We start from the raw sequence: 12,994 nt of genomic DNA, 5'->3' as shown, positions 1-12,994 counted from the left end.
TGTGACCCCACTTCCTTGCCCGTGGGAGGTCTGCGGAGCGCAACGGCTCAGAGCGCGGCCAGGCAGTCCTCCACGGCTCCCGTTGTCGCGGGCGCCTCCTTCTCCCTGTCCACCCGTGTTCTCTCTGCTCCCACCTTCAGCTCTCTGCCCCTCCACGCCCTGCGGGGTGGGGGGTCCCCAGGGACATGGCTGACAAACAGGCTTCCGGCAGCTTCCTCAGGCTCATGTCAGGTAAACATCGCCACGTCTGCCCTGCCGCTTCCTGGCCCAGGGTCCCTTCCTTTCTGGCTCCCTGCTGCTCTCACATGCTTCCTGCGCTTGTTCCAAAGCTCCTCTGGTGCTGCACCTGGTTCTCGTTCGCATTCGGCTTCGGGGGGCTGCCTGACCTCGGCCCCGGAGCCACAGCGAGGAGGCGGAGAAAGAAAGCGCGGAACAGAAAGGGGTCGGATCGGCAGCCGGCCTCTTACAGGAAGGAAAGGTCCCCTAAAATCTGGTAATATGAAATATTGCTATAATTCCGGAACCTTCCATTACGGTGGTACCGGGATAAACCCGTACCATTTCTGTCAGGGTCGCACCAGAATCGATGTTGCACTTCCTGCTCGTGCGCCGTCATTCTTGTTATTAATTCATGCATCTGATATTTTCGTCTTTACATCTCCGTTACAAAGTTAAAACCCAAATTTACCACACATTTGAACTGCATGTTTTGTTTGGTTAATAAAACATAGTGAACGTTTCCATGATGAGTTGATAGGAAGGAAAATTCTGTTAAAAAACTGCACGCGCGCACGCACACCCACACACACACACATTTTCTGAACCGCTTATCCCAAGTGGGGTCGCGGCGAACCGGAGCCCAACCCGGCAACACAGGGTGCAGGCTGGAGGGGGAGGGGACACACCCAGGATGGGACGCCAGTCCATCGCAAGGCACCCCAAGCCGGACTTAAACCCCAGACCCACCGGAGAGAAGGACCCGGTCAAACCCGTCGCGCCACCCACATCAAAAAAAAATGCAAAAACTGAAAAATCCAGCTTTGAGAAGTGTTCATATCTCCCTTTGGAATTTAATACTCTTAAAAAGCAGTCTTTTTATGGTCAGCAAATTGTGGCAGTAGCCTGTGGGGGGGGAGGTGAATACTTTGTACACACACAGTGTTCACACATTTGTACTGCTGGGTAATTTTTACTCAGTTCGGGGTAGGTGCCTTGATCAAGGGTACTAAAGCAGGAGGTGGGATTCAAACCTCGGTCATTCGAGTGCACAGTGACCGCTCTAAGCACCGCGCCACCCGCTTTCCCTCAGCAGCCGGTGCCGCGGCTTTCGCTGCGAGTCTCCTGAGCTCTGCGGTCGCACATGAGCCTGGAGGGGGCGCTGACCACTCCACACCCCTGCAGTGGTCATGTGTGCGAGGAGCCAGAAGAGGGGCTTTGATGCAAAAGGGCCACAGCAAGTCCGTTACTGCAAAACGAGGGCAGCAGGTGGCGTAATGGTCAGAGTCTCCCGTTGCGATCGAAGGAGCGGGGTTGGAATCCCCCTCGCTGACGATAACGTCGAATGTTTGTGTAGCTGCGATGGGTCGAGTCTCCACCAGAGACACGAAACATTTTAATGGGGAGGCCTTGGACAGGTACGAAGGACAGGAGAGCCGGGTTCGACGCTCATGCCTGCCGCTCCACGGTCCGTTTGCACATTTACAAAGCCAGAAAGGGAGAGACAAGGGACACGGGCTGCGCCACTGTAGCTTCTTGCAGTGTCGCTTCTGACGTGTGAAAGGTGAAAACAGTCGAGTGTGTGTCTGTGTGCTGCGTATCTGCCTCTTCCTTCCTCTTCCAGATCATGTATGTGTGTTGCTGGCAGCCCCTCCTTCCTCCTCGATGTGTGTATGTGTGTGTGTGCGCACGCGGTGTGTCACTTGCTCTCTCGGTCCACTCTCTCCTGCTCCTGCAGAGGAGAGCCAAGCCTCAGACCTGATCATCGTGTTCTGCGACGACCACCAGGAGACGATCTTGGACCAGGGGCGCTGCCAGGGCGCACCCAGAAGGTCTCTGGGGGGGTACAGCGAGGACGAGGACGCCTGGTACCCAACGAGGAGGTGGGACCGCAATGTCCCCCTCAGGAACCTGCCCGTGTCCATGCAGGAGAAGAGAGACATCAGGTTTGCCAGCTGTGCCCTTTTTTTTAGGGTCATACCAGAACCCATTTGCGCATTTCCTGTTAATTCTGTATTATTAATATTATTATTTTTAATAATCATTTATTTGACACTTTTCTCCAAAGCAGCTTTTAATGATTTCCCCATCTATACAGCAGGGTAATTTTTACAGTATCAATTCAGAATAAGCACCTTGATCAAGGGTATTTCAGCAGGAGATGTTGCTGCTGCTGCTGTTCTTGTTTACCGCCGTACACTCAACAGTTTGAAATTACAGTGGGTGTAATTTATGCAAAACATGAGGGAGGGGTGCAGCGAGCGTAACACGTCAAGCTGCTGCGAGTTCCTCTTTGTGTGCCCTGATGTGGTCAAGGTGCGGTTGAGGTCCAAAATAAGAGTCCGGCAGACATCTGTTGTTGTCCTGACACAGCGACTCTGATGATCTCCTGAGGTCAAAGCTGGACACTGGACCCTGGAGCTCAGCAGTCTGTGGTCACTGCTAGGGACATCTGTCTTTTTAACCTTTTACTTACTGTGACTTGGGGGGAAAGTGACTTTGGAGCTGGGTTCTGGAATATTCTTTACTTTTTTTACCCGGTGGGCAGGGGATTTACACCTTCAGCTCAATTTGCCCACACAGTCAAGGGAAAGGAGCTAATTTTTACTGCTCACTTTGAAGAATTCCATGGAACATGGTTCGCTTCCCCTTGGAACTCTCACTATTGCGCCCTCTTGTGGCGGTAGCGTGAAGTCAGCACTGGAAGTAGTGGAAATGTGAGCAGCATTTTTCCACCCAAAGTCCGTTTTGCTTTGATGTATCAATCAGGGACCGGCGGAACTTGCAGCGACGCACCATTGGCTGCTGGGAGTCGTGGAGGCGGAGCCAGCGCACCGTCAGGAGGCGGATGCTGGAGCAGATGGTCCAGGCCTTGTCGGCACTACAATTATGGGGGCGCACCCTGCACTCCATAGAGGGTAAGTGGGGGATGTCAATGGTCTAGGCTCAGTGGTCCAATCAGAGGGAAGCGGGCATTTGAACGTATTGCAGCCCTACTGAAGAGTGTCAGTTATGCAGCTCCTGGATGCTCCTCCCCCCACAGGCAGGTTCGGCGTTAGTGTGAAGGTTTACTTCGTCTTCCTGCGCTACCTGGTTTACCTCAACCTCTTCAACTGCCTGCTGACGGGGGCGTTGATCCAGGCACCTGTATTCATCTTCAGGAACAACATCTATAGCAGCAGTGAGCAGACACCAACGCCCCACCCTCGCCACATACCAGTAGCCCCTTCTACACAATGGGCAATGCCTGCTTTCACCAGCAGGAGGCATAACCGTCAAGGAACTGGCCAAGTGTGGGGGGTAAAGCAGCAGTTTTGACCCTCTGTGTTACACCAGCACTGGCTATAGTACCTTAACCGCTATGCCACCTGCAGCGCTGCCACTGCCTTGTGTCATTGGGTAGTTTATGGTTCTTACTCTCTTACTCTCCGTCTTCTCTCTGTTTTGTGCAGCTTTCAAAGAAAACGACTCGTACCTGGACTTTTTCTTGGGGACGGTGAGTTCCAGCCACCGTAGAGGTCTGCGAGTGGAGGGAGGGCGCCCTTGACTGTAAAGGGGACATACCCACAATTCTTCATGTGGTATCTTGTTCTTAGCATTAAAAACTGCAGTGCACAGGTGGTCAAAGCTGCCTTCATTTCTGTGCCAGTGAACCCAGTTTCCATGGTAACGCATCATCGTTACCTCCATAGCGGTTGTGAAGTAATTCGACCGCTTTCCTGAAGCGAGCAAGACTCCAGTCCGTGACTTTGGGCACCTTCCTGCCTCCTTTTACTTGCTGTCACATCTTGTTACACCACAAAACCAGACCTGCACACCCCCCCAACACAGAGGTTCTCCATGTCCTGCAGGGTTTTCTGGAACGCTCCCCTGTCTTTTACGGCTTCTACACACGTGGTTCATTGGATGGCAAGTGCTTGAACACGCCCATTTTGTTCCTGCTCGGTGTCTTCTCTGTGCTCATCTTCAGCCTGGTCATGCTGGTCAGAAGGTGAGGCCACCTTTCTCCCACACCCCTGAAAACTAAACGAAATGCTACCAGGACATGGTGATTATGTTGGGTTAGGTCTTAGCTCCTAAGAACCAAAACAAGTGTTTTGCGGGTGGCGTAGCGGTCACAGCTGCCCAATTCCATTTGAAGGAGCCAGGTTCGAATTCTACCTCACACTGTAGTACCTTTCATCGAGGTACTTTCCTGAAGTGATACACTGAAAATTACCCTGCTGTACAAATGGCTAAATAACTGTAAGCAGCTCAACACTTTAAGTTGCTTTGGTGGCATACAGTGAATGTAAATGTGAAAAGTCAAAGGTTCGATTCTCAGGAACGCCCACTGCGTGGGAGAACCCGAGTAAATGGAAAAAGGAACCACCCGAAACCCTGCGATGCCCTCGTTTCCTGTTGTATCTTCAGATACGTGTCTTGTTCTTTCTCTGGTTTCACCCAGTCATATGCCAATAAATCAGCTGACTTGGTTCAAAATGTTGCTTTGTGGGAAGTGTAGCCCCTGCAGTGAGGTGGCCATTTCCCCAAAGACTCCTTTGGCTTTGCTGCAGGAGATAACGTTTAAATAAAAATTCATGTGAATCCTTTCCCCAAGGCAAATCACAATTTTAGGTGTGCATAGTAAGCTACTTACAAACCCCATTTCCATAAAAGTTGGGATATTTTCTAAAATGCAATAAAAACAAAAATCTGCAATTTGTAAATTCCCTTGAACCTTTATTTAACTGACAAAAGTACAAAGAATTGACTTTTAATGTTTTGGCTGACCAACTTGAAAATATCCCAACTTTTCTGGTAATGGGGTTTGTACACTGATTTACCCTTTATGCACTAGAGCAATTCCTTCAATATCAATGTAAGGTAAGTACCTTGCTCCAGGGTAGCCTCCTGCAGGTAGAGTGAGGGGTTTGAACCCAAGTTCAAAACCAAGGTAACAGCTTAACCCCTACGCTATCTGCTGATAAGCAAATGAAACACAAACACATATCGCACTGAACTACTGAATGACCCTGACCTGCTGCTTCCCCTATAGGACTGTCAATGGTTACAAACACAAATGGATGCTGAGTGGTCGATACAATTTCAGTATGAGCTTCAAGGTCTTCTGCAGTTGGGATTTCTGCATCCATGAGCCCAAGTCTGCTGCCTTCAAGCAGAGCAACATCCGGAATGACCTCAAGGTGAAGACAGCATCTTGGGGGGTCTCTAAAACCCCTCAAGATGTTCTACGTTCATGACTCTGTTGACCATCTGAAGAAATATGTTAAGCTAGTGGGCATTCAGTGCATCTATAAATGCTTTTGTTCCTGTGCTTTGAAGCGTTTAGTCATATATTTCTTGATAAGTGCTCTTTAACCCATCAGAAACAGCTACTTATGAGACCTAGGTCATACTCTCCTGCTCATCTTGTCCCCCTCCAACGTCCTCCTCTCAGATGGACCTGGAGGAAGAGCGCTTTGAACTGTTGAAATCCCAGAGGACACTCAAGGTGCGGGTGAAGATCTACTTCCTGCGCATCCTCCTCAACACGGTGGTAGTTATCCTGCTGGGAGCTGCCTTCTGCCTCATCTACATAGGCACCAAATACTCTCACCAGCAGAAAGACTCCAAGAACTATGTGAGTTGATCTCCATCCCCCAGCCCCTCCCTGCTCTCCCTTCTTCAGACGGATGTGGGAACCTGTTCAAGGCCCCTGGTTGTACTGACTTAGTGCACTTTGGATCTACACTACATGTGACTTCACATTTACTTCTTGGTTCAGCAGGATATTTACTACCATAATTTGAGAGCCCGCTATGTTAACCCAATAACATCACAAATTTGGTTTTTTAATAATCATATTCATTCCATCAAATGTTTCTTAAACACCTCTTTATCCCACTCTTCGCTCTCTGCCCACTTCTCTTGTCCTCTCTTTTTCCCTCTCTGCCCATCTTTCCCGCTTCATGTTGTTCACACAGCCCTGGCTCTACAGCCTCCTGCTTCAGTACCTGCCTCCCATCATCATCACCCTAGTCAACTTTATGCTTCCCCACATCTTCCGTGTCATTGTCAAGTTTGAGGACTACTCTTTCACCAGCCAGGTTAACATAACACTGGTGAGGTAGGTAGTGGACGCTCACAGCTATTCCCCTTGGAAGGCTCTAGTCACAAGGAAGCTAACTCCTGAATTCCTACAGAACTCTCCTCAGAGAGGGTCTGTTCCTGTTGGATGCTCTTCACACTACCTTTCCTCACACTTGAAGGTGTGGAATTGAAATTCAGCATCGCTCAAACAAAGAACCCAAGATGGGTTACGGGCATCATATAGCAGGCACCCTACCCCCCTTCAGCTTACCTCTATTTTTCTTGTTTTTCAGTTAAAGCCAGTGTCGCTAACTTCTTAGAGTTCGTGGTGTAGTGTCACTTGCTGGATGTTGGATCATCTCAAAATCCAAACATCTTTTGAAAGATTTTATATACATTATTTAGTGGTAGGTAGTGACATGTCTTTCTGCTGTATTCCTGGCAGGTGTATCTTTCTGAAGCTGGCGTGCCTGGCCCTCTTCTTGTTCTTCCTCTACGACACCCTTCAGAAGTCACCACAGAATAATCAATCAGTTAATCCACAACTGAATGAAATCGTTCAACTGTTATATGCTGACAGAAGAGTACTAAAACTTCTGGCAGTGCAGGAAAAATCATTTCCTGACCTTTTCTGTGATGCTTCGAGGATATTCATCTGAATTGTTCCATCACAATGCCTGTTTCTGACTTACAGTGCTGGGAGAATCAGTTTGGAAAGGAGATGTACAAACTCCTGGTGTTTGACTTGCTCGCCACTTTCACCGACACCTTCTTCATTATGTTGCCCAAAAAGTATGTAATCTCGCTCTGGCTCAACAAGTACCTATTCAAAAATGGATTTACTCACCAATGTCACCAGTGTGATTCTGAGGTTTTTTTTTTTATATGCAATTCTTCTTTCTTTTCACAAGAGTACTACTGCTACAGTACTTTTACAGTACATCACAGGCACATTTTTGTGGTAAATTTGAGGTATGTTGTTTGTCAGTTAAAGGGGGTGCGGTGGCGCAGTGGGTTGGACCGCAGTCCTGCTCTCCGGTGGGTCTGGGGTTCAAGTCCCGCTTGGGGTGCCTTGCGGCGGACTGGCGTCCCGTCCTGGGTGTGTCCCCTTCCCCCTCCGGCCTTACGCCCTGTGTTGCCGGGTAGGCTCCGGTTCCCCGTGACCCCGTAAGGGACAAGCGGTTCTGAAAATGTGTGTGTGTGTGTGTGTTTGTCAGTTGCTTCGATTCACCACCCTGAGTTCTGGTCTGTTTTTAGGCTTCTGTCGGAGATGTACCCAGAATGCTTCCTGCTGAAAGTGATGGGAAGACAGAAGTTCCTCATTCAGCTCAATGTGCTGGACCTTGTGTATACTCAAACTGTGACCTGGGTGGGGCTCTTCTACTGTCCCATGCTCACCCAGATCTGTGTCTGCAAGCTTTTTGCCATCTTCTACATCAAGAAGGTGCAGTTCTAACAAGATCTGTTGACAGATACTGTTTCTTCTTCAGGTGTACCTGTGTTTTACTCCACACCCCTGTGGCTCTGTGTTACATCCTACCTCATTCTTAAACTTTACACTGTGTGGCCACAGCCGGTCAAAATGAAAGAACTTTGTGAGCCAATCAGAGTGACAGACCGTAAGTGTCAACCAATCAGGGTGAAAGACCATTTCTGTCAGTCAATCTGTATGAAACTGCCACCATAATAAGGTCAAAATGAAAGATTTTAGGTGTCAACAAATCATGGAGAAAAATCATAGGCGTCAGCCAATCAAGGTGAACGATTGTATCTACCAGCAAATCGCAGTGAAGGAGCCCATGTGCCAGCCAATCAGATGTGAAGTGTGTTGTCTCACATTCTCTGTTCCAGTTTGCTGTGCAGCGGTGTTGCAAGCCAACCCAGCGCATGTTCCGGGCCTCCACCTCCTCGGTTCTGTTCCATTTTGTGTTGCTGCTGGGTCTCCTCATGGCCTTTGTGGTCCTGGGAATCAACCTCAATAAGTGAGTGATACAATAAGTTGAGTTTCCCTGGTAGAAATAATCAAAATTATCATCTTCATACCTTCCAAAGACTGAGATATTCATTACTGTCCACTGTAGAGGACACATATATTTTAAGTGTATTTCTTAAAATGTCCTCATCACAGTGCTGAGTCCAAATGCATCTTATACAGAAAACAGTGTGATTTTCAACAATACCGTATGTGTTCCTAGGGAACTTGGATAAATTTTGAAATATATCCAAAAATATGTTTTTTTTTTTTTGCTGGGAGGATGTAAATGTTTTCAGTTATAATCTCACTGTGATTGGGGTTTTGTGCTTCTGCTTAAAACATAGTCATCCAGGATATCCTTTTGTAGCACCGAGGTCCAAAAAGAAAGTGTAGGATCCCATAGAATCTAGCAAGGCTTTTTAGGGATCTTCAGCCTTTCTGGTACCCTGTTCTATGATAGCTCTTACACTTAATGTCACACCCCACCTGTGCCTCACCCACCTCCCTCAGGTTGAAACCCTCCCCCACCTGTGGCCCTTTCCTTGGAAGCAGCACAGTTTTCAACGTGACGACCATGTGCGTGGACAGCCTGCCGGTCCACGTCGGGGACTTCATCAAGTTCATGTCGTCGGAGGCCTTTGCTGTGCCTCTCATTGTGGTTGAGATGTAGGTGAATTGGAAACTAGAAGGGTCTAAAGGGTTGAAAGCAGTTGAAGAACCAGACATGTATCGCAAATAAAAATGAAGAAAAAGAAACAATAAACACTGAAAATTACTTATTGTAATAATTTGGCTCGTTCAGTAAGAGCAAGTGTCTCGCATCCTCAGCCTCTTCCTGACCTCATCCATGTCGCTGCGGAGCGCCAACAACAAGTGCATCGAGAGACTGAAGGACATGCTTGTGACGGTAGGTGCGCCGAAGTCCTACTTTGTCCTCGGTGTGAGGTCACCTCTTTTTCTCCCCTTCAATCGAACTGATCGATCGTTTGATTGGCAGCATTGACTCTTCTCCCTTCCATCTGATAATCCGTTCATTTACATGGACTTTCTTTCTCCTCCCCTTTCAGTGTAGCTCAGATAAATGGTACCTGGTGAAACAGCAGGCCGCGTGGCTTCAGGACCAGAGGAGTCCCCAGCAGAGCAGCAGCCGAGCGGGCAGTGTGGAGGGCAGCGCCCCCCCAGAGCCCAGGGCCCACTTAGATTTCCACCCCCTGCCGGAGAGAAGCGTGAGCCAGCCGTGCGACACAGAGCCGGTGCCAACGCACAGCAGACCACCTTGGAACGAATCCTGACTTTTGAACTCTCCCAAGACAGAAGGAAATCGACTGTAAATTAATTGTTTGACAACAACTGTGTTTTCTTCAACGTGACTTTCATGTACAGTGATTGATGTATTTTTGCATTTACATTTTTTAACAATGTCAAACAAATTTCCGTATCAATCCCAAGAAAAATTTTAAAACTAATATCGCAGTAGTGGTGATAGTGAAGGGTGGGTCCATACATACTATAAATCCACTCTTCATAATGAATTTATGCATTTAACTGAATTATATGACTTCAGATGCACACGTTTATTGTGAAATACATCAAAAAGTTACATCGCTTAACTATCTCAGTGATCCAGGTATATTAACAGACTGAAGGAAGGTGCGGATATTTGTCAGATGGCAGCAGCAGCACGTATAGGAAAAAGGCAGCGGACGTCGGGTTTCGCCAAAGACTTGCTCAAGTCTGTGAAACCATGTGCCGCAACTCACGTGAAGGTTCCTCTTACATCACCTGATTTTGATTGTCATCAGCTGGTCTTCATTATTTTCAGCTGTCCTGGACCAGGCAGTGGGTGGTCTCTCCATCATGCTCTGCCCTGCCCCATGCCATGGCTCTTCCTCCCAGCAGAGCAAAAAATAAATAAAAAATAAGAGTAAATTACTGTAGAATTTGTCTGCCGCGTGCTGCTTCTTACCATTTACATGAAGTTTTTCCGTCAAAATTATAGCTCCATTTTTATACATTGTTATGCAGGATCTTACTAGAATCAGCAGTTAGCACTGATGACACCGATATGATGCCCAGTTGCTAGATTTTTTATGAATGGATATTTCAGCTTAATTTTCATGCACGGGTGGTGCAGAACGTTGCCGGGGTGGGCCATCAGATGAACCGTTAGAGATCGAGAACCTGGAAGGATTGGGTCCTTTGGCAATGCTTATACACACATATTGTTATCATTTATATTGATTTGGTGAGGTCACTTTCCGTTCCCCATGTCCGGCGGTTTTCTATTTTTTGATACTTAAAATTATGAAAATAGTTGAAAAAGCCCCTCTACAGAAGGTTGTAGGTTAAAATCCAGGAACTGAGCTATCGGGTATTACCCAGGGCTCCCAGCTATCTGTCCTGTGCAGATATGAGATGATGGGTGGGCACAGCTCCGCCGTCCACTCAGCATTACACACACACACACACACACACACACACACACACACACAAAGGAGAATGGGGCTGAGAGCCATGCCATTGGTACAGCTATAGGAGCAACTGAGAGATGAAGGGACCACATACTCTGCACTGGGCTCCAGGACTCAGTAAGTTGGCTGAAACTTCCAGTTTTGTGATCACGGTTTTATTACTTGTGTGTAATATTACTGTATGTTGCAGTTTGTTACCCTGTCAAAGTCAATGTGTCACATTTATATTTCTAAAATGACATACATTGATTCTGTAAATAAATACAAGTACACACTTCCAAGAAAATGTTCAACAGCTACGTTATAAGTAGCTGAGTGCTGCTTTCTCAAAAGTATTTATTATGTGTTTCACGATTTTTTTTTCAGTTTTGGAAATTCTGTGGATGGTGACAGGTGTGTATTTTATCACTCCAGTACTTCATGGACCTACCAGACTAAAAGCCAGTTCTTCAACAGTGGAAGAATTTTTCACTCTACGCATGAAAAAGAACATAAAGTCAAGATATTGCTTCCCGAACTCAATAGCTATCTAAGGATGGACATACAGGGGGTCCTTGACCTGTGACGGGTTTCTATACTGATGACCTCGTTGTAAGTCCGCTTCCTCACAGGTCGTAAATCCCCATACACAGTATCATATGAACCGTTAGGATTTATAAACTATTAACATGTATGAGTGCTACATTGCACGATATTTTTCACTAATTTCACTTTAATTTCTAGATCTGTTTTCTTTTGCTTTTCCTTTTCCGCGTCACCAGAAGACTCACTTTTTTGCCATTTTAAATAAAAAAGTAACTCAAATGGAATCACAGACAAAATGTTCCATAAATAAAACAACGCTTTTGTAAATGAAATGCAATCAGTAAGGAACAAAGTGACTTGCAGCAGCGTGGCCAGTCAATGTTATCGTACGACATGTTACTCGTATGGAGTGAACGTCGGGCCTCCAGAATCATAACGTCGATGAGATGACTGACGTAAATCCGGGTCGTCATAAGTCGCATATGTTGTAAGTTGAGAACCACCTGTATTGCACCATATTCATGGTGTGGAATTTGTACATACTGTACATCTGAAGACAAGTACATGATGTTCACGTATTACCTGAACGGACACCAAACTTGGGTCTTAGACAGCTGACCATTCACAGTTAAACTACTCTACTCGTCATTGTTGAAGGCAGCATACGGAGGAACTTTGCGATAGCTCATCATGATTGTGGGTACTATACCATACCTACCAAAGATATCCAGAATGGGTCAAATTGTTGAGGGTACCATACCATTGATCCTTATGATGGGTTGTAATTGCTGAGGGTACCGTACCATACTACAGAGTCGCAGAGTAGCTCATCATAGTTCAACATAAAACTTTAAAATTGCTCATCATGAGAACATTGCACCATAGAGCTTCGGAAAAGCTTGTAATTACTGAAGGTACAAGAACTTCAGAATGCCTCTGCATGATACTACTTTAGGTTTTTTTCTACAGATTGGGACACTTCTGAATGGTGTCCATTGACCTATAGTGTGCAAAGAACACAATCAACCTGGCAGGGAGACAACTTTGAGGACATCCTCTTCTGGGTGGGCACTCAGGGCATTGTGGATGGCCAAGTTCCATATTGCAAAAAGACTGTATGGCAGCATGACTCAAACTGGAATTTGAACCTTCACACTTCTGGCCTTCAGCCACGTAAACCCTAACCCCTGTGAACTTAAGCACCACGCCATCTTCTGGCAGTCTGAAACAGTAGTATTTCTTTACAGCTCACTCACTGTCCCAAGAGCCTGCTCTGACTGGACCAGCCAGGAGCTACCTGAACGACCGGGTGCTCTTCAGGTGTGAAGCTTCTCAAGCATTGCCACCCGTGGTCTATGAGCTACTGAGAGAGGAGCACATCGTGGCCAGCAAGACCCTCACAGAGGTGGGCCAGCCAGCCAACTTCAGTGTGCAGGTGACCGAAGAGTCCACAGGTCGCTACCGCTGTCGAGTGAAGCATGATAAAAGCCCCGCACCTGGGTCTGCACTCTACAGCAACAGCCTCAACTTCCAGGTGGTCAGTAAGTGAGAGACTGAGAAGTCAACAGTGAGAGACCTCCTCCAGGCAGGGGGCTTCCAGGGGCTTTTTTAAAATGGTAGGAGTGTGCACCCCCCTCCACCTTTCCCTTGTACCCTCTCATCCCACAGTTCCAGTGAGGGGCACCTATGTGATACCAGATCCCAACCCACCTGTGCTGTATGAAGGGCAGAAGCT

At 47.3% G+C, this 12,994-nt stretch overlaps 2 protein-coding genes across 3 annotated transcripts in view; one reads left to right on the top strand and one right to left on the bottom strand.

Annotated features, from left to right (window-relative positions):
• The window catches only part of LOC108930258 (zinc finger protein 420-like), a 1,123,701-nt gene that overhangs the window by 1,067,670 nt on the left and 43,037 nt on the right, over positions 1-12,994 (bottom strand). The window lies entirely within an intron of this gene.
• tmc8 (transmembrane channel-like 8) lies at positions 17-11,002 on the top strand. 2 transcript variants are annotated; one of them, XM_018745419.2, is made up of 16 exons: positions 17-231; positions 1,955-2,162; positions 2,986-3,134; positions 3,260-3,397; positions 3,669-3,712; positions 4,068-4,207; positions 5,255-5,402; positions 5,657-5,839; positions 6,183-6,325; positions 6,734-6,821; positions 6,983-7,080; positions 7,546-7,732; positions 8,140-8,270; positions 8,774-8,929; positions 9,092-9,170; positions 9,331-11,002. In XM_018745419.2, the coding sequence occupies exons 1-16, from the start codon at positions 186-188 to the stop codon at positions 9,553-9,555; spliced, it is 2,163 nt and encodes a 720-aa protein (XP_018600935.1). In that variant the 5' UTR covers positions 17-185; the 3' UTR covers positions 9,556-11,002. The 2 variants fall into 2 exon arrangements, with proteins under 2 accessions (XP_018600935.1, XP_018600936.1); XM_018745420.2 differs by lacking the exon at positions 6,734-6,821 and having other exon boundaries at positions 6,183-6,320.

Source organism: Scleropages formosus, chromosome 1 (assembly GCF_900964775.1).
Source record: "Scleropages formosus chromosome 1, fSclFor1.1, whole genome shotgun sequence".
Classification (NCBI taxonomy): Eukaryota; Metazoa; Chordata; class Actinopteri; order Osteoglossiformes; family Osteoglossidae; genus Scleropages; species Scleropages formosus.
The sequence above is the reverse complement of the archived record's forward strand: the minus strand, read 5'-3'. Positions and strand labels throughout refer to the sequence as shown.

Coding starts and splice junctions, on each gene's coding strand:
- tmc8 (XM_018745419.2), top strand. CDS start 186: ATGGCTGACAAACAGGCTTCCGGCAGCTTCCTCAGGCTCATGTCAG. Junction 2,163..2,985: donor CAGGAGAAGAGAGACATCAG/GTTTGCCAGCTG, acceptor TGTATCAATCAG/GGACCGGCGGAACTTGCAGC. Junction 3,398..3,668: donor GAACAACATCTATAGCAGCA/GTGAGCAGACAC, acceptor TGTTTTGTGCAG/CTTTCAAAGAAAACGACTCG.